At 52.1% G+C, this 28,000-nt stretch overlaps 1 protein-coding gene across 1 annotated transcript in view; it reads left to right on the top strand.

Moving 5' to 3' along the window:
- Positions 1-19,104, top strand: part of MAN1C1 (mannosidase alpha class 1C member 1) — a 168,083-nt gene extending 148,979 nt beyond the window's left edge. Inside the window, exons 8-12 of the mRNA XM_004025196.5 lie at positions 5,312-5,427; positions 11,767-11,986; positions 14,088-14,260; positions 15,732-15,847; positions 16,811-19,104. Of these exons, the coding sequence (XP_004025245.4) occupies positions 5,312-5,427; positions 11,767-11,986; positions 14,088-14,260; positions 15,732-15,847; positions 16,811-16,937 (752 nt within the window). The 3' untranslated portion in view covers positions 16,938-19,104. The remainder of the gene's footprint in view (positions 1-5,311; positions 5,428-11,766; positions 11,987-14,087; positions 14,261-15,731; positions 15,848-16,810) is intronic.
- The last annotated feature ends 8,896 nt before the right edge of the window (positions 19,105-28,000 follow it).

Here is a 28,000-nt window from a genome sequence, read left to right as displayed (position 1 = left end):
GGCGTAGGAAGAATGGTCAAAGGCTGCAGGAAACAGATTTCACTTCCATCTTCCAAAGATGATCCAAGTTGTCCCAAAAGGGAACAATGCAAGTGGGGCCTAGAGAGGCGGCATTGGGGACACTGTGGTGAAGCAGCTGAGGCCTTTCCTTCCAACCTGAACCTCCCCCAGAAAACTCAACCCAGGAATTTCCCCCAGTGACGACCTCACCCCAAGTGGCCTCCCGTAAAAACCACTTACAGAAATGCAGAGTATTTTTAACCAAAACACACTGCCGAATCCAAAAGTACGGGGAGAAAATGAAGCTTGAATTGCAGATTATAGCCACGGGAAGAGGCAGTTCGATAACAGTTGCTGGTTTTAACTGCGAGACCTGACTGGATAAGGAGATAAACCCCTCTGAGCTGCTCCAGGGCAAGGCAGCAGAACCCATGAAAAGGGCTGAAAGGGGTGTGGGCTTCCTAGCTCAACAGTTACCTTGGCAAATTATAGGGGAGCCCCTGCCGGGAAGCATAATTTTCTTCTCAGGCAGAGCCAGGGGCTTGCAGGTCTGGGCAAAGTCAGTCACATATGGGAAATTGTTTCCTATTAATAAAATCTGAGCCCTCAGCCTGCTAAAGAGCAGAGGGGGTTATAACGCCCAGCTCGCCCAAACGTCTGCCTTCCTCCTCCCCTGGCCTTGGTGCCCGGGGTCATCTCAGGTTTCCTGTGGTTTTTTGTTGGGTTTTTTTTTTTTTTTTTTTTTTTGGTGCATACGTATTCTTTTAGCACTTGATAGCATTACCACCTTGCATAAGCTTAAGTGCACGCACATCATTTTCTCTTCTTGAATCTTCAGAACAAGCCTGAAGGCAGTACAGGCAGGTTCTGTGTAGCCCATTTGCAACCACAGAAATTGCAGCCCAGAGAAACGAAGGAGGAATTAAGACTGCGTCTCAGTTACCTAGGCCTCTGCTCTTGTTGGCTTCCCACTCCTCCTGGAAACCGAGCTTCAGGGGTAACGGGGGAGCCCCAAGACCGTCCTACTGCTAAGACTTCACATCCAGGATAAATCCACCAGGCTCCCGATGGTGCCCAACACAAATGAGACGACCCTGAGGCCAACCCCCTGAGAGCTGCCGAGGAGCGGTCACCAGCCCCTCGGTGCGGCACCTGAGTAACTTGTCCACTGCCTGAATCCCACACTTTCTTCTGTGGGAGGGAAGTGGCAAGTCCAGACCTCCTTGGTAGGTACAGGAGTGTGAGCTGCAGCCTGGCAGCTTCCCTGGCATCAGATCGGCTGATTTCCAGGCTTGTGGCCCAGCCTCCTGCTGCCAGGTGTGACGAGCGCATTGGCACGGTCAGGAAGCAGCAGAGCCTGCCTCTGCTCTGGGGCTCACGGACACCAGCTCGTGCCCCCTTCACACATCTGCAGATGGGGAGACCAAGGCCCAGAGTGGGCAGGGGTGCACCCTGCGCTAATGCAGAACAATGTCTTCTCATTCCTATGCCTGTGCTTCTCCCAGCCCGCCTCGCAGTGTTGGGGAAGACCACACTCGTACACACACACACACACACACACACACACACACCACCCCACCCACCCTCCCAGACACACACACATTACACACTCCACCATACACACAGACCCACACACCCACACTCCCCTCACATACATCCACACTCCCCTCACACACACACACTACACACTACACACTACATACACTCCTACACTCCCCTCACACACCCACACTCCCCTCACACACTCCCCCCACACACAGACCCACACACCCACACTCCCCTCACATACGTCCACACTCCCCTCACACACACACACACACACACCCGTAACACCCCACCCACCCTCCCAGACACACACATATTACACACTCCCCCATACACACAGACCCACACTCCCCTCACATACATCCACACTCCCCTCACACACACACACACTACACACTACATACACTCCTACACTCCCCTCACACACCCACACTCCCCTCACACTCCCCCACACACACAGACCCACACACCCACACTCCCCTCACATACATCCACACTCCCCTCACACACACACATTACACACTCCCCTCACATACATCCACACTCCCCTCACACACACCACACACACATTACATACACTCCCCCCACACACACTCCCCTCACATACATCCACACTCCCCTCAAACACACCACACACACATATTACTCCCCTCACACACATCCACACTCCCCTCACACACACACTACACACTCCCACACACAGACCCACACACCCACACTCCCCTCACGTACATCCACACTCCCCTCACACATACAATTACACACTCCCCGCCACACACAGACCCACACACCCCTCACATACATCCACGCTCCCTTAACACACACACACTACATACACTCCCCCTACATACACTCCCCTCACACAGCCACAGTCCCCTCACATACATCCACACTCCCCTCACACATACACACATTACACACACTCCCTTCACACACATCCACACTCCGCTCACACACACCACACACACACATTACATACACTCTCCCTACACACACTCCCCTCACACACACCACACACACATTACACACACTCTCCTCACATACACACTCCCCTCACACACACTCCCCTTACACACTACACACACACACTTCCTCTACACACACCCCCACACTACACACACTCCCCTCACATATACATACACTACACACTCCCCTCAGGCACACACACTACACACCACCCACACTCCCACACACACACCTATCACCCACGCTCCCTCCCACACACACTCTACACACTCCCTTCACACACTACACACTCCCCTCACACATTCCACACACACACCCCACACATTACACACACTCGCCTCACCCACACACCCCACACACTACACATAGTCCCCTCATACACTACACACCACACTCCTTGACACACACACACTCTCCCTACACACACATCCACACACCCATACCCCTCAGCACACACACACGCCCCCATTCACCTACATACACCACACACATTCATTCACCACACATACACACTCACCCCACACCCCATACATACATACATACACACACACACACAAGCTGTAAAGCAGTGGGACCTTCACATGTGAGATGCCCACATAAGTGCCCCTGAGAGGCAGCTGCATCTCAACACCGCAGACCCTAATGACCTGGCTCCCTCCCCTGCGTGCCCCTCCAGAGGAAGCCTGGACCTTGTCATGCACACACTCCACCACCGCGTGATTGTGGCTAAACTCCTTGGCTTGGCATTCGAGGCCCTTCCTGGCACAGCCCAAGCCTCCCATCCCGGCAGAGCCCAAGCCTCCCTTCCATTCACCCGCTCAGCACTCCGTGGGCATCTCTGTGCGCCGTGTAGTTACTGGGCACAGAGCGGGAGTCGCATGCAATCCCTCCCCACAAAGAGCCCACGAGCTAGTGAGGGAGGCAGACCCGTACGCAGGCACTCATCGCACACCCGGCGGGCACCCGATGGCAAGGTGGACCCACCACCCAAGGGAGTGCTGCCGCCGAGGGCTTCAGATGGTGCCTGGCCTTGTTTCACTTAATCCCCGTGGCCACCCTATGGGGAAGGACCGGGAGCAGGCTTGTGAGAATGCCTGAGCCCCCGCGTGGGGAATGAGGTGGGGAGGGTGCGCCACACCGAGAGGTGACAGTGCTAGTAGCTGCCGTGCCCATGACGGGGCTGGAGAAGGGCTCTGAGCAGAGGACAACCCATGACTTCCAGCCTCCCCGGCCCCTCCTCTGCAACAGACCTGCCCCTCCTCAACATGCCAGGCCTGGCCCAGCCCTTCTCTTCTGTGGGGCACCTCGGAAGGAGAGAGGTGCCACTTCTCTCTTTCCTCCACACCAGAGCACAGTCCAGCCCACACCAGCCCTTTCCAGCTCCTCCCCAAAGCACGTGCTTCATCTTGTCTGTTCCAATTTTTGCAGATGCTGGTCCGTTCTGGAACCCTTGCTGGGCCAGGACTTATTTATGGATCAGGGCTGGAGGGGGCCGGAAGGGCGAGTGTACCATGTGGCTGGCCTCCTCCCGGCCCCCATTCCTGGGTCCCATCTGTCTTTGCCCTGTCTTTGGGTCCCTTGGCCCTCACATTTGTCTTTCTTTCTCTGCGTGTCTCTGTCTTCACTCTCTGGTTGACTGTGTGCAGCTGTGGAAGGTGAGGCTCTGCCTTTCACCAGCTTCATGGTCTTGGATGAGCCATGTAGGCCCAGTTGCCGTTCTCCCACCTGGGAAATGGGGCTGATAGCACCTGCCTTGCAGGGTGCCCAGGAAGATTAAGTTGTAAATAATACAGTGAGGCTCCTGGCCCACAATAAATGGTAGCTGTTGATGTGTTCTCTCTCTCTGTCCCTCTTCCCCCGCCCACTTTCCCTCTCCCGTCTCTGTCTGCCCCCTTCTTCTGCTGAGAAGTTGAAAACACTCTGCCCATTCCCCCCGCCCCGCCTTCAGTCCACCCCCGTTTTCTTTCTTCTCTCTGTCTCTCTGCTTAAGTGAATCAGAACACAGAACTGGTTTGTTCTTTGTTAAATCTATCAAATGCCTTTACGTTTCCCTGTTGTTAATTTTCAAAGCCTGGGAGCGAAGTGTTTTCTGTCTTGTGTCTGCGGTGAAGTGTTCCTCGGGCAACCCGTCTTCCTCCTGGGACGGCCCTGGGTGGAGAGACCTCTGGTTCAGCCACAGCCTGTGAGGCCCTGCTCCTTGGCTGGCCCACTGTCCAGCAGGCAGAGGCCACCAGGGCAGAGAGGGGGTGTTCCAACTCAATTCTTCTCTTTCCCGCTCCTTTGAACTCCATTTATCTCAATTTGCTAAATTTGAACTCCGTTTTCCAGAGTGGCTCTACTTGAGGGCTTGGCCAGCTAAATTAAGGTTTTTCTTCCTCTTTCCCGTGGCCTTTTATGAAGCTACCCAGCATTAATTATCATGTTTGTCACTGGGTAATAAAAATCTCTGAACTCCCTGCCACCAGATTATCTTTGTAAAGAAATGCAACTCACTTACAGTTAATAACCAGAGGCCCTGCCGTCCCCAGCCTGCTAAGGCGAGGTGATTTATAGCACCCGCCGGATGAGCCCGTGCACTTTCGTGCAGGACGAGCGCTCTCTAGACAGCCCTGGTTTCCTCCAAGTCGCAGGCTGTGTCTGCCTCGCAGTACCCATTCCAGGTTCGGTGGCTGCTGGCGAGATGCCCACTTCCTACCCGTACAGGCACTGGGCCCCTGAGGCCAGGCGGGTGTGCGAGGCCCTGCCCCATGAGAGCCGGCGGCAGATGAAGATAATGTTCTTGTCCTCTTTCCCTTCACAGACCATGTCTCAGTTGGAGGACTCGGGGACAGTTTTTATGAATATTTGATCAAATCCTGGTTGATGTCGGGCAAGACAGATATGGAGGCTAAAAATATGTACTACGAAGCCTTGGAGGTAAGCCAAGCCCTGGATTATTCACAGGCCGCTGGTCACCAGCCCCCGGCTCTCTCACGGCCGGCCGGGCGAGAGTGCTGCGGGCAGCGGGGCCAGATGGACCAGATGGGCCGAGACTTGCTCCCACCCCCTGCAATGAACTGGTGAGAAGATTGACAGGACAGTCCCCTCCCAGCCAGGCATTTTACACCCCGCGACCCTCCCACATGCTCTAAGACTGGGGCTTTGTTAGATGTGAAACCTAAGCTCTGGGAGGTGAAGTCATTTATCCAAGGTCTCATAGGAAGTGACCGTCAGTCTGATTCAGAAACCACCACCTGCTCAGTGTCTATGCTTTGGCTGATGTATCAGAGCCCAGAGTGCAGCCAGACTGTGGGCTGGCACCCCCAAGGGTGGCTGCCAGAGTGAGACCCTCAGCTGTGTCTTCCTTGGACAGTAGAGGTGACATGAGAAGTATGTCCAAGCTGGAAGAGGCCTCCTTCAGTGGAGCATCCAGTTTTGCTCCTTCTCTTTGTGTGGATGGAAACCAAGGCCTAGAGAGGGGAAGGCACTTGCCCAAGGCCACACAGCACAGAGCTGGCCAAGCTGGCACCACTGCTGGTCTGTCCGCGGGGTGTGGAATGAACGAGGGCTGGAAGGCTGAGGTGAGTCCCTCCAAAGAGGAGAGACGAGGACGAAAGAGGGAATCAGTTAGCCTGAGCCATTGGGAAGAGGGCTAAGGAATCCCACCACTCAACAGATACCTTGGAGCCCAACTAAGGAAAAGGCACTGGGCCTGTTCTGGGCCTCAGTTTCCCCATAAAGCAAGTTGAGCAAGTTGGATCTACTCTGCCACCACCTTGGTCTACACTACCTCCTTATTTTCTCTAAACTGGCTTCCCCTCTGCCCTGCCCTCTGAATGCTGTGTGGGGAACAGAAGCCAGAAGAGCTGGACACGCACATCCCTCTCCTCTCTGGCTTCCCTTAGCACCTGGAATAAATCCAACTCCTCTCCTTTACCCATCGGGTCCGCCTTCCCTGGGCCCTGCTGATCACCCTGACTTCACGCCTGCCTCTCTGCTCTGTGCTCTCTGGGCCCTGGGCATCTGTCTTCCTGCTCTTCCTCAGACACCCCAGGCGACTCCCACCTCAGGGCCTTTGCACTTGCTGTCCCCTCTGCCTGGAATATCATTCCAATGGCTGGGTCCCTTTCACTAGTCAACTCTCAATTCAAATGCCACTGAAACTACCATTCCCAGCCTGTCACACACTCAGGCTTATTCTCTTCACCTTCATCAGCCTCTAAAATTATCACAGGCACATATTTGTTTACTTGCTCATTCTCTATCTTCCCCAAATAGAATATCAGTTATCTGGGATCAGAGATCTTGTCTGCTCCTAAAACAGTGCCTGGCACATAGCAGGCCCATGGTAACTGTTTTGTGAACGAATGAATGCATGCGTGCATGAATGCTGAAAGGATGAATGGAGGGAAGGATGGATGGAGGGAAGGATGGATGGGTGAGTAGATAGATGGGTGGGTGGGTGTGGGCAGTTGGATGGATGGATAGATGGTCTCTGACTACTCTCTGATCACAGGAATCTGGCCAGGAATGGTGGTGCTTAAAAGACACACATTGAAACGGACTGCTAGAGCCATGGACCCTTTAAACTGTAGGCTCAGCAATGACTTTTCCCTGCTCAGCTCCCTGGCACAAGACCTCAGTCATGAAGCAGCTTCTGGGACTGCAGTCCCATCTCAGTCTGGGTCCCAGTCTTGTTCACTCCTGTCTTTGGCTGAGCTCAGACCAGAGCCCCGGCAGAGAATTAGTGTGCAGCTGGTGGTGGCCGGAGTGTGCTGCCCAGAGGCCCTTTCTGCCTTCCCTTGCAGAGTAAACATAAAGTTAATGAGCAGCCAGGCTCCCTGCCCTCAGGGCACACAGTAGTTGAGCCATCAAGGGAAGAAATGGCCATGAATTATTTAAGGAAACTCAGAGCACTTGATTTTGTAGGAGAGAACTTTGAATAGAAGAGGCTTTGCTCTCTGCATTTGATCTTCCCAGTGAAGAGCCTGGAGCATCTTTGACCCTGGGTGAAGGCTGGGCCTCTGGCAAGTTTGGGGTTTTGAAGAATTTTCTGCTGGTTCTCAACCTTGTTGGCATGTTAAAATCACCTAGGGAGCTGCAAAGTCCTGATGTTCAGACTGCACCCCTGACTCAGAACCTCTGGGCACCAGGCCCGGGCCACACATAAACCTCCTTGGGATTTCGTGTATAGTCAGGGTTGGGAACTACCGACCAAAGACCTTCACCCCTGCCTGCACCTTAGGATCACCTGGAGAGCTTTAAAAATCCCATGTCTAGCCTCACCCCAGGCCAATAAATCCCAATCCGAGCTTTTTTAAAAGTTCCTTCCACAATTCTGTTGTGCACCTGGGGTCAGAAAACCACCAGGTTAGACCAGTGTCCAGCTGGGATGGGCCGGGGAGGGTCAGACAGATCGGACTGGGCACACCCCTGAGTGTCACGGCAGGAGACAAACAAGAAGAACAGGAAGAGCTTTGGTCACTTTGGCCTCCTCTGAGCTAGTGCTCTAAGTACCTCATCTTATTTAGCCCCCATCTTACAGATGACGAAACTGAGGGTCAGAAAGGCCCAAGGTCCATATAGCAACAAGTGTCAGAGCCAGGACACAAACACGGGTCCGACTCCAGATCCATTGGGCTGGCCTCTACTTACCAGCAGCCAAATCACAGAGGGGCCTGGCTTGCCTGAAACCCCTCCCGCGAGTGCTCAGATGGGGCTCCTGCAGGCGGCAAAGGAAGGAACAGCCAGCGCCAGGCACTGAGCCAGGCTTCGAATATCCTCTCCTTTAATCCTCACAACCGACCCAGGAATCATTATTCCCATTTTATAGATGAGCAAAGTGAGTCTTCATTAAAGTGAAATAACTTGCCCAAGGTCATCTAGCTCCTAAATCGCAGAGCTGAGATTCAAACCCAGGCCTCTCGCCACGCTGGGCTCACTGCCTATGGGTTAGCCCTGCTCCACAAGGAACAGCACAAATATTTTTGTTAATACATTAAAAAAAAAAACCCTGGTCTTGTGCCCCACTTAGCTCCTTGCACCACTGCTTGCTGCGATTTAAACCTTTTACCAGTCGTCTGCCAGCCTGCACTGTCTTGTGTTTTGTTTTAGAAAGCCTTGTTTATCTTTGCATCTGCGTGTCTCAGTTGTGTCTTCAAAGAGGCAGTGGTTTATAATTTCCTCTTGACTGCAATTACTTAGCTTGGGGCCAACCCCCAGTGGAAATAACCTGTGGGAGGCGGTTTGGAAGGTGCAGGTGCCAGGTCTGGTGCGCAGCATCCTGAGGTCTCCCTCAGATGTCTGTGTTCTCTCCAAAGTGTTGACAACTGGTGACTCTGACCCAGGTTTCTGAGCCCTGACACTCCTCCCCTGCACCGCAGGCTTAGTGACGCCGAGCAGCTGCCAGGGACATGGCTCTGCCCGGGAGCCAGGCTGGGCCCAGAGCAGACCCCCGCCTGCAGCCCAGCTGCTCTGCAGGTGTCCTCAGCACTCCCCCATGTGGAACAGATACCCTGGTATGTCACATTGTCAGCGCTTCTCCATCTGCCACTCAGTGTGGGTCCTGTAGCCAGCCCACCAGCCCTGGGCCCTGACAGGAGAGAAAAAAGGAAAAAACAGACCCAGGAGTGAGCGAGTGTTCCTTGAGCATCTTCTGTGTGTCGGGCACTGGCTGGAGGCTGCTGCTGGTGGCTTCTGCTGTCACACGGCACTCAGAGTCTGAGAGAGAGACAGATATACAACAGAAACAGATGCCAAGTAGGAATGGCACCATGTAGAAGGGTGACAGGGGCCCATAGGTAATGGCAGTGGCAGTGTTGGTTTAAATTGGGGCATTCTCTCCAAGGAAGTGACATTCTGGAGGAGGTGGAGTTAGCAGAGTCAGGGCTGGAGCATGCAGGAAGGAGGCGCAGCACCAGCTAAGCCCCGAAGCAGGAAGAAAAATGCAGCTTTCAAGAATGTCACCTTTGCAGAGAGATTTTCCCTGACCTCCCTCTGCAAAGTACAGCACTGCCCCCACCCCAGTTTTTTTGTTTTGTTTTGTTTTCTTGGGTGTTTTGTTTGTTTGTTTTTTTATGACAGAGTCTCACTCTATTGCCCAGAGTGGAGTGCAGTGGTGCAATCTTGGCTCACTGCAACTTCTGCCTCCTGGATTCAAGTGATTCTCCCATCTCAGCCTCCCAAGTAGCTGGGACTACAGGTATGCACTACCGTGCCTGGCTAATTCTTATATTTTTAGTAGAGATGGGTTTTTGCCATGTTGCCCAGGCTGGTTTCAAACTACTGGGCTCAAATGATCCATCTGCCTCAGCCTCCCAAAGTGCTGGGATTACAGGCGTGAGCCACTGCGTCCAGCCCCTCCCCGCCTACCCCTGCATTTTTTAATCTCATCCTCTCACTTTGTTTTATTCAAAATGCTGATCACAAATTGTACCTCTCAGCCAGTTGTGGTGTCTCACGCCTGTAATCCCAACATTTTGGGAGGCCGAGGTGGGTGGATCCCCTGAGGTCAGGAGTTCAAGACCAGCCTGGCCAACATGGTGAAACCCCGTCTCTACTAAAAATACAAAAATTAGCCGGGGGTGGTGGCACACGCCTATAATTACCCAGCTACTTGGGAGGCTGAGGCACGAGAATGGTTTGAACTTGGGAGGCGGAGGTTGCAGTGAGCCAAGATCATGCCACTGCACTTCAGCCTGGGTGACAGAATAAGACTGTGTCTCAAAACAAAACAAATTGCACCTCTCATATATATTTGGTTTTGTTGGGAATTCTCTGCACTAATGGGTGAGCTCCCTGAGGCAGAGTCCAGGCTCCTCTCCAGCACACCTGTAGCCCCAGTACCTAGCACAGTGCTGACACCAAGGAAATATTACATGGCTGCCGAGATATTGTAAGCCAGGAGGGTACCTGAGTGAAAAAAGGCCAGTGTAGGTGAGGTAGGGTGTGAGGAGGGAGGGGCAGGAGACAGACTGGAGAGGAATCATAGGGGCCAGTAATTAGTGGGGACTCGCTCTGTGCTGGGAAATAGGCCAAGTCCTGCAGGCATATCTCATTTAATTCTCACAACCCTATGAGGCAGTTAATGCTCTTATCCCCAGTTTACACGTTAGGAAACTGAGGCACAGAGAGAACATACAACCTGCCCAGTGTCACACAGCGTGGAACTGGTGGAGATGAAATTTGAACCTGATGAGTCTGTGCCCCAGAGCCATGTCCATAGAATCAGGTCCACCCTCAGGGTCCAGATCGTGGAGTCTTGGAGGCCCCTCTGGTGTTTTCACATGAGGGCACTTGGAAACCACTGAAGGTTCTAAGCAGGCAGATGATATGATCCGGTTTGTTAATTGCAGAGTACAGAGACCCCCTGGAGAGTAGATTGGAGGGGTAAAAGTGGAGGCAGAGACCTGGCAAGGGCCCCAGAGGACCCCAGCCATGGGCCAGGCCCCACCAGCCCATGGAGTCTGGCCTCGAGACTGTGTGAGCAGCTTCCTCCCTCCCCTTGGTCCCCAGGGCTCCTGGGGTGACAGCAGTCTGACCCCCTCACGCCCCTGACATCCCAGAGTCTTTACAACAGCATCACCTCCCTTCCCACCAAAAGGCATGGCCATCGGGTAGTGGAAGAAGCAGAGCTCTGGACATTGTGGGGTCTTGTTTCTAGGCTGGTGTGGCTGGGTGGCCTGGGACAAGCTGCCACACCTCCCATTTGTCTGTGTAGGGCGCTGCAGCCCAGGTGCCTGGCTTGCTGTAGGCATTAAATGAGGAAACGTGTGACAAAATACCCCTAGAGAACAGCTCTTAATTTTCTGCAGGTTCTTTTTGAGAAACTGGTAAGAATAGATGGACACTCTTCCCATAAAGATGCACATCCACCAAAAAGTGTTGGGTACAGTTTTAAGGGCCTGGACCCCTGAAGCCCATCCACAGGCCAGCTGGGCTTCTGGTTAAGATCAAACGGAGGACATAATGGAGGAGAAGTATCACCTTAAAATATTTTTTAATGTTTTTTAAAACGTGGAAGATTTTAAAGGCTGTGTAAGAGACTTGCCCTGGGGAGCTGCCCTGTGTCTGAGCCTCCCAGCGAATAGCAGCCCCTCCTGTGCCTGGCAGGCATCTTGACCAGCAGAGATCAATGGGCCTCCTTTGCCTGGGATGGAGGGCTTGGCAGAGCTGCCCTTGCTACTGTCTCCAAAATGTTCATTTTCCATCCTTTCCCCCCCTTCTCTGTGCCCTCCCACGCCCCTTCTCCCTGCCCAATCCCCACCTTGCTCCCAGGCGATAGAGACCTACTTGCTGAATGTCTCTCCCGGGGGGCTGACCTACATTGCCGAGTGGCGAGGGGGGATTCTGGACCACAAGATGGGGCACCTGGCCTGTTTCTCCGGGGGCATGATCGCCCTTGGCGCCGAGGATGCCAAGGAAGAAAAGAGGGCCCACTACCGAGAGCTCGCAGCCCAGATCACCAAGACGTGTCACGAGTCATACGCCCGCTCAGGTAACCCTGCAAGGGGAAGGGGCAGCAGGAGAGACTGAGGCTAGACACCAGGAAGAACTGGAAAGACCAGCAGCAGTGAGCGAAGGGAGCACATGGCCTTAGGGAAGCCTCCCCTTGGAAGTTAAGTAGAATTTGAGAGAGGTACTCTCCAGGCTCCGAGACCATACCCTGAATGAAAGGGAAACTAGTACAGACGCAGGAAGCGCTTTGCATGTACCTGGTACTCTTCCGCACTTGACACAACATCACTGAACCTCACCACACAGATGAGGAAACTGAGGCTCAGAGATTACTTGGCCAAGGTCCCTTGAGAGGGGCACAGAGTAAAGGATCCTCCAGCCCCGGAGGCAGAAACGGCGGCTTCCTGAGCCCGGAACATGTCCCACCCTGAGTCTCCTACTTTCAAATGTGCCTCTGCCTTTCCCCCGGCACCCTCCTTAGAGGGGTTTCACCGCCTCCTGCTCCCACCTGTTTAGTCGCCCTCTTTGACCCATGATCACCGGAAAGCCTGAGAGCTTGGTCCTCCCCACCCACCACTCACCACTGAATTGTCCGATGCTAGAATCAGAGGTCACATTTGAGAGCCTGAGCCTGGCTCCTCATTCTACACAGAGAAGCGGAGTCAGCCCAGAGAGGGGAAGTGACTTAGCCAAAGTCACACTGCACATGAGGAATTGATCCCAGGCCTTCTGATGCCTGGTTCCACCCCGTGCGCAAACTGCACCCCTCAGAAAAATCCCCAGCCCCCCGTGTGGTCCCAGGAGACGCCCACCGCTCTGAGTGGTAATCCCAGTGTTGGTTGGAGGGGACGACCCAAGATTTGCAGTAAAAATCCCAGGCTCAAGCACCGCTTGACAAAATGACTGTTTTCTGATGGCCAGGAGCCGCTACACCATTTGAAAAGATTAGAGAGGCTAGGGTCTAGCTAATTCCTCTTCCCTGAAGCCCTCCATGGAAGAGCAGGAAGTCCTGCAAACCTCTAACCCCTGCCTCTAAAGTAAAAGCAACCTAGGGCCTCGCAGGGTTTTGAACCCTGGTAGTAGGGAAGAGGGCTCACATTAGGAATGGAGCTGGGGACTTGGGTGACCTGGACAGGAGGGACAGGCATTAAAGGGAGAAGGATCTGGCCCTCATACCCTACATGTTGGGCCTATGAGGGTTAGACCCAGGAGGGAAAGAGCACCGCCCTAGGAGAGGCATCAGACACATCCAGGGTCAAGTCCCAACTCAGCCACAACTCTCTGTGTTACCTTGGGCAAATTACTTAGCCTCTCTGATCCTCAGTTTCCACATGCGTGAGAGGGATAGTAGCAATTACTTTACTAAAGAAACATTTTTTAAGGATAGAAATAGTGTATTAAAGCACCCAGCAGGGCCTTTGAAATCATAAATAGTGGCTACAGAGGTGGTTATAATTATGGCCATATGACAAGAATGACAGCAAATTGCCTCAAAACCAAACAGTGACAATGACAGAACCCAGGCTCCCTCAGGCCCTCCTTCCTCAGCTCCCTCTGTGGGAGTAGGTGCATTCCTGGGCAATCTTCCCTCCATCTCCACCTCAGCCGTTCCCAAACTCTCGAAGTTTGTTCTGGGAGGTGTTAAAAGCAGTTTTCTAAGACAAAGGGTCCCAAGGAGAAGCCTCATTTCACATTAGCATATTAAAGGATCTGATAAATCCTGCAGATGGGAGACTCATTTTGTTTAACCCTCGGTTCCCCAGATGTGTTGAAACCCGAAACCCTCTTGGCTGAGGTCTGGCTAACCTCTTGCAGAGCTATTGCCTCAAAGTACACAGCTGTGGAACCCCGCCCAAACCTTCACCTACCCAGACTGCTGAGTAGCTCATTTGGACTCTCAGAGTCCAAAGCTGCTCACGTTTCCAGTCCCCGAGGGTCTTGTTCTGTCCAGCCCAGGCCAAGAGGGAAGCTGTGCATCTGCCCGGTGCAGCCTTTCACAGCAGTCCAGGCAGGGGCACCCCACACCCACACACCCGACATCACCCTGGCTGCGGGTTCAAGGCAACTGACATCTCTCCTGGATCCCGAAAAGCAGGAGGTGGGAGGTCTGACCTGGGCCCTCTGCTTGGCTGTTTCCCCAGACACCAAACTCGGGCCTGAGGCCTTCTGGTTTAACTCCGGCAGAGAGGCCGTGGCCACCCAGCTGAGCGAGAGCTACTACATCCTCCGGCCAGAGGTGGTGGAGAGCTACATGTACCTGTGGCGACAGACCCACAACCCCATCTACAGGGAGTGGGGCTGGGAGGTGGTGCTGGTGAGTGGGCCCCAGGGATGGGCAGCCAGGTGCTAGATGCCCCTGAGAATTTACAGGCTGGGTGCTAGGTGCCCTGGCTTGGGCATGGAGTGGAAGGCCAAGCCACGTTGACCTCTGACCACAGTTCAGAGTGCAAAGGGTCAAGGTGGTGGTTACAGAGACAAGAATCCCCAGCTGGGCAAAGTTGTCCTGAGACAGGACAGGCCAGACTTGTGAAGAGGGTTCTGAGTGCCCATCTCCTTGGGGCCTGGGACCAGGCCTCAGCAAACTTAGAGAGTCAGAGGCTAGGCAGCTGCCTAGAGCACCACGCGGGCACCACGCGGCCACCGCTGTCCCAACAGACGCTTTCCTGATCTCGAAGCTGGGCAGCTCACCTCCACCTCCCTCCTCTTCCCACAGGAAGCCCAGCCCGAGGGACCCCCCACCCTAGTCTCTACTGGCCCTTGAGGCCTACGCTGCCCTCAGCCCCTGGCCCCACACCTAGGTGGAAATTTAATGGCTGTCTTGGGGGAGGTGTCAAAGGCAGGTGTGGGGATTCCAGAAGGTTCCCTGGTGGATGCTGAGCCTTCTCTGCCCCTATCTCCCCCACCACCCCCGTGCCCATTCCGAGCATTGCACTCAGACGGGGTCCAGGGCATGCTCAGGTTTCACTGGCCCTGTTAAGTCCACCTGCTTCCCCAGGACCATTGTTCTTGGCCTTCAAAGGCCAAGCGTCTTGTGCTCCTATGCCCAGTCCACAGACCCCCTCCATGGGTAGAAATTGTATTTATCAGCCCATAGCCAACACAGCAAAACCCCATCTATACAAAAAAATTCAAAAATTAGCCAGGCATGGTGACGCATGCCTATAGTCCCAGCTGCTTGAGGGGCTGAGGCAAGAGGATTGCTCAAACTGCAGAGGTTGAAGCTGCAGAGTGAGCTCTGATCGCCCCACTGCCCTCCAGCCTGGGTGACAAAATGAGACCTTGTCTCAAAAAAAAAAATGCATTTATATAGAAAGATGAATGGCTTGGCTCACTTGCCTCCAGCCCAGGGGCCATCTCTCCTGAGAATCCCTGGGGTACCAAGTCCATCCCCAAATCCCAGCCCATGGCCATCACCAGTGGCCTCTCTTCACCTCTGCCTACCACTGTGGGTGAATCTGTAAGACCAGCCTAGTCCCCTGAAACACGAAGAGAAGCTTCCTCTAAGTTCAAACCAGGTGAAGAGCTCAGGACAGGCAGCCCATCGGGCCAGAGCTCTCAGAGGTGTGGGTGGAGGGAGTGTGGCCCCTCCAGCCTGGGGACAGGTGGCTAAACCCCGAAAGAATAATTTGACCTTTTGTTCCCCCAAATGCCAGGAGTCCCCAGCCAAGGGGTGGGGGTGCTGTCTGCTTTCTTCTAGCTCCAGCCTGCCAGGCATGCACAAGTCTTGAGGGGCCTTTCCTGTCCCGTGTTAAGGCTGTTTTCCTCCTCCTCTTCCCCTTCCTCAGGCCTTGGAGAAATACTGTCGGACAGAAGCCGGTTTCTCCGGGATCCAAGACGTGTACAGTAGCACCCCCAACCACGACAACAAGCAGCAGAGCTTCTTTCTAGCGGAGACACTAAAGTGAGCAGTGTGGGCTCTTCCTAGGGATGGACAGGTGGGAGGTTGGCGGTAGGGGTCCGCAGTCCCTCCCCTCCACAGCCAGGTTCTGTGGTCACAGGACGGGAGCCCAAAAGGGGTGAAGGGCTTGGGATCCAGAGGGCTGCACCCCAGGTGTGAGCCTTGGGCCAGGCCACTTTCTCAGAGAGTGAGACTGGGCTAGAATCCAAGTTCCCTAGGGACGCACCGTGTGATACCGCAGGTTCCTTCAGTTTCTCACCTGTCTCCCCAAGTTGCTTCCGTTCTGGGAACCGAGTCCTCGTGTGTAAAATGGGATAGGGTTAACGATGATGATGTCAGTGCTGGTTGCTGGCATTGACTTTCCCTCCTGTGGCCTCTGCAGTGTGGCTGCTGTGCCCTCCTCGATTTCATGCCATGGAAGTTGGCCATCCCACTTCCTCGCTGTTCCCCAAAGCAAGCCCCTTGTGCTTTAACCCTTTAGGGTGGGTCAGAATGATCAGTTCCTTCCAGTGGGGAAAAAACCCACAACCTGGAAGCTGGAGTTCTAGTCACAACCCCATGTTCTTCTCAGTGCCCCAATGTGTACTCTGAATGTAGAGTCTTAGTGGGCAGCAGCGGGGCACGTGAGAGTCAACTGGACTGCAGCAGCCCTCAGGCACCCCTGCAGAGGAGAATCTGGACCATAAGGGCTCACATACAGGGCCGGGCAGGTGAAGCCGGCTGATGGCAGAGCCAGGGTAAACTAAGTCCTTCTGACCCCAAAGCTCAAGGCTTTTCTCTGCAGCCACAGCCTCCTTCCCCAGGACTAGCACCCCCACCCTGCTGCCCACAGTTTTGGGGTTGCAAGCCTCCAGACCTTGACCATAGGCCTATCACAAAGGCCCTGAGACTTGTTCCCGGGCCCACCCTTCTTCCCCAGGCCACTGACAGACCGTGTCTTGCTTCCCTGCCCTGCATGGGGCACAGGTATCTCTATCTTCTGTTCTCTGAAGATGACTTGCTCTCCCTGGAAGACTGGGTGTTCAACACCGAGGCCCACCCACTCCCGGTGAACCACTCAGACAGCTCCGGCAGAGCCTGGGGCAGACACTGACCCCATCTCCTGCCGCCGCCCTGGGGCCGCCGCAGGGATGCCTTGCCTTTTCAGGATTTGAGACTGTTCTCAAAGGGATTGGGAACGAAGGCCCCATCTCGCGCAGACCCCCAGCAGATGTGTTGGACAAGCAACTTCTTTTCCTCTGTGAGGAGACAAGACTTGGAGACTCAGCGATGTCAGGCCAGGGCCATGGCCACACTGGCCCACACATTCCTTTCTACAGAGAATTTCTATGAAGCCCATTCACTTGCCATTCCAGGGCCAAAGGACCGGAGGTTTGCATATCCGCCCCTTGTATTTGATTTGCTTCCTTTTGGTTTCTTGGTTTTTGTTTTTGCTTGATTTTGTCTTTTCTCTACAGTTTAGTTTTGTCACAATTATACATATAGTTTTCAAAATCATGCACTTTCTAAAATGGTGTCATCCTGATAAACAAAACCCAGTGTTTGCACACACACAAAATCTTGACCCCGTTATCTATATTTTAAATGCTTTTTGCCCAACACTGACCCTATGTTCAACTATGTGTCATTTACCTTATAATTTGAGGAGGGGTTTCCCTTTGGGCCTCAGTGTTACAAATTACTAGTGCTATTTTCATTATTATTGTAATGGAAAAATCTGTGGACTAGAATAAAAGAGTTTATTGAATAAGAAATATGATTGGGCTCATTGCACATCAGTGACTCCTAGAAAAACCATTGCAATGTTACCATCAGAAAGAATAATCAGCCAGCAGTTGATTTAAGGTATAATTTAGTAAACGATTCCAACTTCTATTACCTCCCCTGAAATCGGTCCTGATATATTCAAGAAGCATGAGGCCAGCCCTTGAGATGGAGTTGTTTATTTATACTCAGGTTTAGATTGGGAAGAGGCCCAGGGAGGAGCAGCAACTTGCCTGAGGTCACACAGCCCAAAAAAGGCAGAGGAGAGTCTCGCCCCTGCCGTCTCCTGGCCACCCCAGTTGAGTGTCCGTCTGTTCCGCCATTCAGCAGATGCTTGGTGAGTGCCTGCAACGGACCAGACACTGGGCTAGAGGCCAGGGACACCGCTGAGAGTGAGACAGTCATAAGCCCTGCAGTCAAGGGGTCAAGAGGGGAGAAAGCGATGGTAAGGGAAACTGACAAGTAAGTGAAGTGACTGCAGGTCATAGGAAATGCTACAAAGGAGATAGATAGACAGCTAAGGACCTACCCTACGGGGTCAGGGAGGGCCTCTCTGGGCAGGTGACCTTTAAGCCAAGACCCAGAAGACAAAAAGGAGCAGCCGAAAGACTATCTGGCAGAAGAATGAACCTCCCATAACCCAGCCCCCTTTCCCACCCTCTCTGATGCCCTCCCTGGGAGGGGGCCTGAAACACTGGGGCTGTTGTGCAGAGCAAGGAGTTCAGGTCCTAACACTGAAGTGACAGCTCTTCCTCCCCTGACACTTTTTTTTTTTGAGACCCAGAGTCTCGTTCGGTCGCCCAGGCTGGAGTGCAGTGGTGCAATCTTGGCTCACTGCAACCTCCACCTCCTGGGTTCAAGCAGTTCTCCTGCCTCAGCTTCCCCAGTAGCAGGGTGTGTCACCACACCCGGCTAATTTTTTGTATTTTTAGTAAAGACAAGGTTTTGCCATGTTGCCTAGGCTGGTCTTGAACTCCTGAGCTCAGGTGATCCGCCCACCTCAGCCTCCCAAAGTGCTGGGATTACAGGCATGAGCCACCACACCCAGTCCTTTCCTGGCACATTTGCAGCTTGTCAACACAGCAGAAGTCACGGGAGAATGTTGAGCCCTTCCCTGGGCTCAGCTGCTTGTTCTGTTCATAAGCTTTAATAGCCCCTGGGGCTCTGGGCCAGGTGACCCGGCTTTAAATCCCTGCTGTGTGAACTTAGGCAGGTACCTCCCCTCTCTGGGCTCTTCTTTTCCATCAAGCAGACAGAAAACCTCAACCCCACAAGGTTGCTGTGAGAAGAAGTGGGAAGCTGCTGGTTCCCTGGGCACAGGAAGTGCTTGTTCCTTGTTCTGGAGACTCAAGACATTCCCAGAATCTTCTTAAGCAGAGCTGCTGGGGAGTAGCCCCTGTAGCAAGTACCATGCTCTTGACAGGCAGCATGAGAGCGTGACTCCCATGACCCACCTGTGCTCAAAAAAAAAAAAAAAAAAAAGCAAACCAGGAAAACTGACTACACAAACATTGTAGAAAGATTAGAAAATAGAAGCAGAAAGAAGACTCATTGGCCATCCCACTCTCTGGGGTGAATACTGTTATATTTTCTTCTAGGCCTTTTTCTATGAATATATAGAATATATATTTTGCCACCGTGGTATCCTACTATGCACACTGTTTTCTTATAATCTGCTTTTGCACTTAACTGTACATTGTGAACCTCTTTCCATGTCAACAAATACATGTTTATCTCATCGCTGTACGTGCTTGTGGAGTATTCCATTGTGTGCTGTAGCCTACTTTGCTGATCTAAGCCCCTGTTGCCAGGCATTTGGGTTTGTGCCCATCTGGGATTTTAGTTACAAATCACAGAAACCAACTCTGTCAACTTAAGCACAGAAAGGGATTTACTGAAATGCCATGGGGTGGCTTATGGAATCTCAGGAAGGAGTAAACAGCCAAACCTCAATAAGGGCTAGAAAGAGGACTTGGCCAGGGACCCCTTCAAGAACCAGGGAAGCCTCTCTAGGCACCACCATCAGGAGGGCTGAATCCACATGTTTCCAGATCCTACTGTGGTTCCTTTCCATGTGGCCTGGCCTGGGTCACATGCCAGCCCCAGCCAAGGGCAGAGCCAGGCATCTTGGCTTGGCAGACCCCCTAAGATTACCCTGTGAAATGGGTGTTGGGCTGTTCCCTAGAGAAAAACATGAGATTCATCACCAAAATAAGGGATCTGCAGGCTGCACAGGCGAAAACAGCAGGACTGTTTACAGTTAGCTTTGATTTCTTCAGTATTATACAGAGAGTTATGAAGAGCATACTTAACCATCCTCCTTTTCACTTTTGTCCAATTATGTCCTCAGAATAACTTCTAGAATGTCTCTCTGTCTCAAAGCCACTTTGCAGTTCCCCAAGCCCCAGGCTCCCCCGCCAGGCCCGTGCGGCTGTCTACCTCTCCTCTCCTGTCCTCTGCTGTATTGCTGGGAGGAAATTGTAAAAATGAATATTTTAAAATGTATCCTCCAGGAGGGCCCTTGCAGGTGGAGAAATATCATCCTTTTGGCAACTTAACTCCATTCCACGGATAAAAATAAGTACGACTGAAGACAGGCCGAGAGGAGAGAGGAATTAAGGGATGACTCATCCTCACGGAAGGTAGGAGAGAGCTTTGCAAGCCACAGAATCTGAACACCCAAACCTCTCCCTGAAGCAGCCCTCTCCTTCCCCAGCTGGGGGTCAGCCTGCGGCTGCCAAGCTCATTTTAAGCCTCATCTGCGCCCTCGCTGAGGATGGAAGCACCATTTGCACCTGCTTCCCTCATAGAAGGGCATGATGTCAGCTCCTTCCCAGAAAGCTTCATCAACACCCAGCTCCTGGCACTGAGGTCTGCAGAGCCTCAAGGCCCCGGGAAGGGGGACGAGCGGGGCACAGTCCTTTTCTAGGTGCCTCCCTTTAAATGACTGGCTATTTGGTCAGACCAGCCAAATGCATTGGGAAGAAAAGCAAAAATGGAAAATCTGATTTAAAGGCAGCATCCAAGATGGATGCTCAGTTCCGTTCCCTCTGCTTTGAGGAGGTGACCCCACTGTGGTTTGAGAAAGTGCTAGAGATGAATGGGCCAGCTTCCCCCAGCGTTTCCCCTGGGGGCCTGTCCTTGGAAGTATGGTCATTGGTCATGTGGCACAAAGATGCTCGGCCCTCTGTGACTAATGCTTAATTACACCCTACTGGAGGAGGGGGGCTGATTCTATTTTTTGTATCTGAAAATATCAGTTTGGTTTCCTATATTTGGAGCACTGTTTTGTTCCTGCTCAACCTGTCTCAAGTCAGAGCTTCTCGAACGTGCACAGGAATCACCTGGGAGCTTGTTAAAATCCAGGTTCATGTTCAGTGGCTCTGGCATGGAGCCTGAGATTCTGCCTTTTTTTTTTTCCTGACACAGGGTCTTATTCTGTCACCCAGGCTGGAGTTCAGTGGGGCCATCATAGCTTACTGCAACCTCCATCTCCAGGGCTCAAGCAGTCCTTCCACCTAGCCTCCTGAATAGCTGAAACTACAGGTGTGCCGCCACATCCAGCTAATTTTTTTTTTTGTCACTACATTTCTCAGGTTGGTCTCAGAATCCTGGGCTCAAGCTATCCTTCCGCCTCAGCTTTCCAAAGTGCTAGGATGGCAGGCATGAGCCACTGTGCCCAGCCAGACTCTGCTTTTCTCTAACAAGCTCCCGGGAGATGCTGATGCTGCCAGTCCTTGGACCACACTTTGAGTAGCGAGACCCCAGTTGGTGGCCACTGCCTTGGTTTCTGCCTTTTATTTGCATCCCTGGAGCTGTAACTGCTCCAGAGTGGAGTAGAGGGGCTCAGGTGTTAGGACAGCATCTATAGATACCTTGACTGCAAAGCGACCTACCTTAAAACAGGTGTGTGCCTGCCACCTATGTCAACAGCTCTCCATTCTTCAGAACAGCCAGGATAAGGCAGGAGCAGGCTGCTGGTGGCTTAGAACAGTGGCGTCCAATAGGGTCACCCCATGTGGATCTGGAATACTTAAAATGTGGCAAGTGCAATGGAGGAACTAAACTTTTAATTTTATTTCCTTTTTTTTTTTTTTTAATTGACCAGAGTCTCGTTCTGTCACCAGGCTGGAGTGCAGTGGCGCAATCTCGGCTCACTGCAACCTCTGCCTCCTGAGTTCAAGCAATTCTCCTGCCTCAGCCTCCCGAGTAGCTGGGACTATAGGCGTGCGCCACCACACCCAGCTAATTTTCTTTTTTTTTTTTTTTTGAGACAAAGTCTTGCTCTGTCGCCCAGGCTGGAGTGCAGTGGCTTGATCTCGGCTCACTGCAACCTCTGGCACCCGGGTTCAAGCAATTCTCCTGCCTCAGCCTTCCAAGTAGCTGGGATTACAGGTGCATGCCACCACTCCAGGCTAATTTTTGTATTTTTAGTAGAGACAGGGTTTCAGCATCTTGGCCAGGCTGGTCTTGAACTCCTGACCTTGTGATTTACCCGTCTCAGCCTCCCAAAGTGCTGGGATTACAGGCGTGAGCCACCGCGCCTGGCCAATTTCATTTCATTTTAATTAAATTTAAAGAGCTATGCATTGCTGCTGGCTGCTGTTTTGGACAGTGCAGAATTAGAACTCAGAAAGCAACTACCCTGTTAGTGCTGCGAAGACCTCCATCACCTGCACCACTACATAAATCATGTTAGCAGAAAATATATTGTTTAGGGACTCAAGGATTCCCTTGAACATACCTGGTTATTTTTATACTCATCCCAGCCTGTTTTCTGCACAAGCCTCTGGGTTTGGTTTGGTTTGGTTTTGTGTTTTCTTACTCACTGTCTGCAGCAGGGCATGCAGTGGGTAGGCTGAAGGCAAGAGAGGCAGAGGGGTGCGACAGGAGAGGACAACCCATGTTGGTTTCATACAAGCACAACATTTGAAACTGGTGGACCTGTGTTCAGCTCTGCCCTGCCCTTTTCCAGGACTGTGTGGCCTTGGGCAAGCCCCTTAGTTAAGCTCCTCTGAGCCTCTGCTTCTCCATCCATGGAAAAGGAAAGTGCTTTCAAGGGTTAATCGAGCCTCCCCACCCCACCCCTTGTAAGAACTCAGTGCATCCTAGCAGTGATTGTTATGATATGAACCTCTTTGTAAACTATAAAACCTTGTGTAAATGTGAGGCAGAACACTGCTGTCAAAAAATCTTCTTTTTAAACAAAATGCTCTGAAACTTGGGGGAAACCGCATCAACCAGGCCCAGGAGACAGACCAAAATCTCAAAGCAATAAATCTGAATGTTTTCTGCTTTTCCCATTGAGCAAGCATTTTGCCATTAGCTAGCCCTGAATCTACAGAAATTGGGAAACTGGGATGAAGATTTGTTGACTGTCCAGGGTCTTCCAGGGACCTGTCTGGTGGTGGGGGATGCTCAGGCAGGGGCCTAGGGCTGAGGAAGATGCTGAGAGCTTGCCCAGGAATGTTTGAGGTCCAATTAGTGTTTCCTCTTCATGGAGTACCTGATAAATCCTGTCTACAAAACTTTGGAAGGGAGATGGGCAGGAAAAGATGGCACCCCCATTTATAGAGGAGGGAACTGAGGCCCTAACAGGCTTGCTCAGGTCTAACAGCTGTTCCCGGCCTCTGGGCAGCCTCCACAGAGGCCCACTCTGCACTCCCTACTGTTCCCCATACCCTTCCTCCACCCCACCCTTGTGTATGACCCCCAAGGCTAGAGTAACCATCCTACTCATGACATTTGCTTATGACAGATTTTAACCTGTTGTTCCAACATAATAATAGTACCCCCTTTGCTCTTAAAAGTGCCCCAACTTGGACAATAAATGTTATGGCTCCCTGGCCTCAGTGAAAACAATGATAACTAAGGTGTTTTTCCCAGAAGCCTTCAGTGCCCTGGGGAATGGTAAAACTCAGGCTGGAGAAACATGCAAATATCCCAGAGATTCTTTCCTTTAGAAACCAAGCTGGAAACTCCCCATGTTCTCATACACCTCCATGTCTCTTCACATGCTGCTTCCCGCCTGGACTCCACCACCAAGGTATGCCTACTAAACTCCTCTTCATTCCTCCTAGCTGCCCTCAATGTCACCTCCTCCAGGAAGCCTTCCCTGACTCCTCCCTGCCCCTCCTTTGACATAGGTGTAAAAACTCCTTTGACCTGGGCCCCTACACACCTAGGGCAGACCCAGATATGCATGAACCTTTCCTCCATAGACTGACCGCTCCCCGGTCACAGGACCCTTGTCTTCTCACCTTTGTGTCCTCAGCATGTTATAGACGAAAATAAAGGTCTGTGCTGAAGACTTGGGGATTAACCATGCACTCGGCCTCCCTCCCAGCTGCAGCTGGCTGAGAGTGGACCCAAGGAAGCAGCCGGGAAAAATGATGAGCAGTTTCACTGCAGGGGTTCTGTGGGCCATCCTGGTCTGGTCCATGGACTGACTGTAGATTCCAGAAAGCAGGCGGGGAAGGGAGGAGAGTTCTTTCCATTAACAGGAAGGTCCCAGAAAGATGGGGTACAAGATGGCTGGTCAAGTGGCCTTTTCTCAGTGCAATGACCCCCTTTCCACTGGCGATTTCAATGAGATTATCAGGAATTGCCCAGTTTTCCAATCACAAGTCCTACACCATCCTATAGAGTGTGTGGAAATGGGCCAAGCCCATTTATCAAGTGGAGAAGTCCCCAGTCTAGGGACTGAGAGGCAGTGTAGAGGAAAAGGGATCACACACATACCCACACTCACACACGCTCACACAGTCATACAAACATGCATAACCACACACATGCAGTTACATGCACACACGCACATTCATACACACACATTCACATAAACAGACTTGCACAAACACACGCACATTCATACACATACACACGTTCACATAAACATGCACACAAACATGCATCCATACACACGTTCACATAAACACGTGCACACACATTCACATATTCACACATACCCACACACTCACGTTCACTTAAACCCATTAACACACACGTGCATTCATATAAACACATTTACACTTATACATGCACATTCATACACATTCACACATATACACACATTCACACACGTTCAAACACATATTCACACACATACCCACACACGTTAACATACACTCACATGCATATTCATACACATATTCACATATACATACACATTCACACGAGTTCAAACACGTACACATTCACTCACACACGTTCACATAAACATATGCACATTCATACACACATTCACACCTACATGCACACATGCACATTCATACCAATGCACACACACATGCATGTTCACACACATGCGTGTTCACACACATGTATTCACATACATGCACTTTCATACAAGTCACATAAACACATTCACACACATGCACTTTTATACATTCACACCTACATATATATTCACGTTCATACACATACATTCACATACATATGTTCACACACACATTCACACATACACATGCACAGTCATACACACATGTTCACACAAGCACATTCACACACGCACATGTTCGCACATACACACACATTCACACCTTGACTTTCCTCTCTAAGCCTTTGGATTTCCTGGCCAACCTTGCAGTCATCAGGGGTTGGGGGTGGCTATCTCTCGGGGGGCACCAGTTGCACATCCAGACGGTCCTGCCCTGACTCTCTGGAGGCCCCTCACCAGCTGGGCACTCACTACTCCCCTGGGAGTTCCCTGGCACCCTGGGGTGGGAAGCTCTGCTTTCACCCACAGAATGATTTGGAACCAGGAAATAATTCCATCAGTGGTTCTCAGAGTATGGAGCCTGCAGCCAGCCCCAGCAGCACCTTGGAGCTGGTTGGGAATGCAGATTCTCAGGCCCCAAGGAGCTGAATCAGCAGCTCTGGGGCAGCCCAGCAGTCCGTGTCTTTGGCAAGCCCTCCAGGTGATTCTGATGCAGCTGCATTGGTGGCTTATCTCCCAAGTCCCCTGTTCCCCACAGCAAACCCCTCCCTGAGCCTGTTACCCCCCTTACTTACTCCAGCCTCTCTATCCCCTGGAGGGTCAGCAGATAATTCTGCAATGAACCAGGTAAGAAAAAGAAAACTGTCCCACCTTTGACCAACAGGAACATCCTCCAATCATGTAATCTTCCACTCAAAAAAAGTCTTAACTTCACAATGAAATCTTCTCTATGAAAACTGAAATCCAAAGAAACATCCAAATTCTTCCATCCTCAATTTTTATTCTGCTTGATCTTGACCAGGAGGGCTCCTTAGATGTCAGGACCCCTCCAGGGTCAGGCTCTGCAGCCCTAGCCACCTCCTGGGTCAACTCCTACATTGCTGGTGTCGTACTTTCACCTCCTCCACTGTTGAATTAACCCTAGCCCAAATTTCCGGAGCATCTGCTCTTCCGAAGTCTGACTCAATAGAGATGAGACTCCCAGCAGCTGCCCGAGGTTAGAAAATACCAGCACACTCCTTTTCCTCTGGCAGTTATCCTAGCAAAATCATGCTCCCAGAACCCAGATAACCCAGACCCATGATTTCCTCGCCATCCAGGGACCAGAGCAAGGACAGAGTGTAAACAGAGCAGAGAACGGAGAAGATGTGGGCCTCCGCCATACCCCTCTGGGCCACTTCTCAAAGAGAGAGACCTTTAGGGATAATTCCATCGTCTTGCACAAGTTACAAAATTTCAACTGTGGCTTTCCCAGGTCTTAGGACCTGCATGGACCACCTTCTCCAGGAATTGAGTTCACACGGAGATCACTAGAGATGGAGAGGTCAGGGATGGCCCCTGGGGAGCTGACATCTGTGACAGGCTGTGCAAAGAGCATTCCAGGCAGAGGGAACAGTGAATGCAAAGGCTCAGAGGCAGGAAGTGTTGTTGCATATGAGACACAGAAAGGCAGTAAGCGAGTGGGAGGGTCTGGGGGGTGAAAGGAAGTCGGCAGAAGGGGTTCCATCCCTCAGTGCCTGGTGGGCAGGTAAGTACTTGCTTTGGTTTGAATGTCCCCTCCAAAACTCATGTCGAAATGCAATTGCCTTTGGATGGTATTAAGAAGTGGAACCTGGCTTGTTAAGAGGTAATTAGACCATGAGGGCTCTGCCCTTGTGAATGCATTAACGCGGGTTGTTCTGAAAGCCGATTCAGCCCTCACTTGCTTGCTTGCTTGCTCTCTGGCACTCTTCTGCCCTTCTGCCTTTGGCCACAAGCGGACGCAGCACGAAGGCCCTTGCCAGATGTAGGCCCCCAACCTTGGATTTCCCAGCCTCTAGAAATACATTCCTTTCTTTATAAATTATCCAGTATGTGCTTTTCTGTTATAGCAACATAAAATGGACTAAGACAGAGTTTAATTTTAACCTGAGAGCAGCAAGAAGCTAGGAAGAGTTTAAAGCAGCACATGAGATGACCCACTTTACATTTCTGAAAGTTTCCTCCGACTTCTGAGTGGAGAGGCCTAGGAATTCTTTTTCCTCTTACATCTGTCTCAGTGGAAAACCATTCTCAGATTCCTAAGCGGAAGCTTCTGAAGCCTGTGCCCCAGGAGTGCTGCGAGGCCCGAGTGCCCTCTGCCCTGTGTGCGTGACCTCTCCTCTGCTTTTTTACTCCCTGGGTTTTGAGGAGCCTGGGAGACTTCAAGGGCACCAGAAACCTTTCCTCTGACCCTTCTTCCCTGTAGCCGCGGATCAAGCCTCCAGGCTGCTGCCCCCTCTGTTTCTACCACTCCTTTCAAGCGGGCCCAGCTGCGCTTTTAGAAAATGGAAGCTGCTTCCCAAGGTGGCCCGGCTCCTTCTCTCGCACATGCGCCAACGGAGGCTGTTTGTGGGGCCTGGGGCCTTCTTTTCATTCTTCTTTGAAACCTTCAGGATTTGTGGCAGGTATGAAGCCAGCGAGTTCTGGGTCTCTCAAAAGCACATATTGCTGAAACATAACATTGTCTACCTTCACCCCTCCTCCATGGGTAATTCCAAGCAGGACACTGAGTGCTCCGCACCTGCCCAGGTTCTACCTAAGTCGGCCTGGCTGGGTCACCTTCTGCTGTGTCATTCTCCGTGTGCTTCCTGAAGGGTCCTGACTCCACACGGTTCCCCACCTATGATCACCATGTGGTCTGGACACCTTCCCTGTCCACAGCTCACCTGATCACCAAGGGACCACCCCACAGCCTTGACTGGTGCCACCAACTACAGCTCTCAAGGTCCTCCCAGGGGTCATGGAGCCATTTGGATCCCTAATATCTCCCGATCCCCTTAGCCTATCTTTGGAGCAGTCAGGAACTATCTGCCTCCTCTTCCCTTTCATCTGTGTCCACATGTCCCAGCTGTCTCCTGAGAAATCACTCCTTTCCTCCAGCCCAGTCAGCATGTCTGCCTTCATCATGCTGTAATTTTCCAAAGCTCCAGTGTTTC

This window comes from Gorilla gorilla, chromosome 1 (genome assembly GCF_029281585.2).
Source record: "Gorilla gorilla gorilla isolate KB3781 chromosome 1, NHGRI_mGorGor1-v2.1_pri, whole genome shotgun sequence".
NCBI classification, from domain to species: domain Eukaryota; kingdom Metazoa; phylum Chordata; class Mammalia; order Primates; family Hominidae; genus Gorilla; species Gorilla gorilla.
Note: the sequence above shows the minus strand (reverse complement) of the source record. Positions and strands in the feature narration are given on the sequence as shown.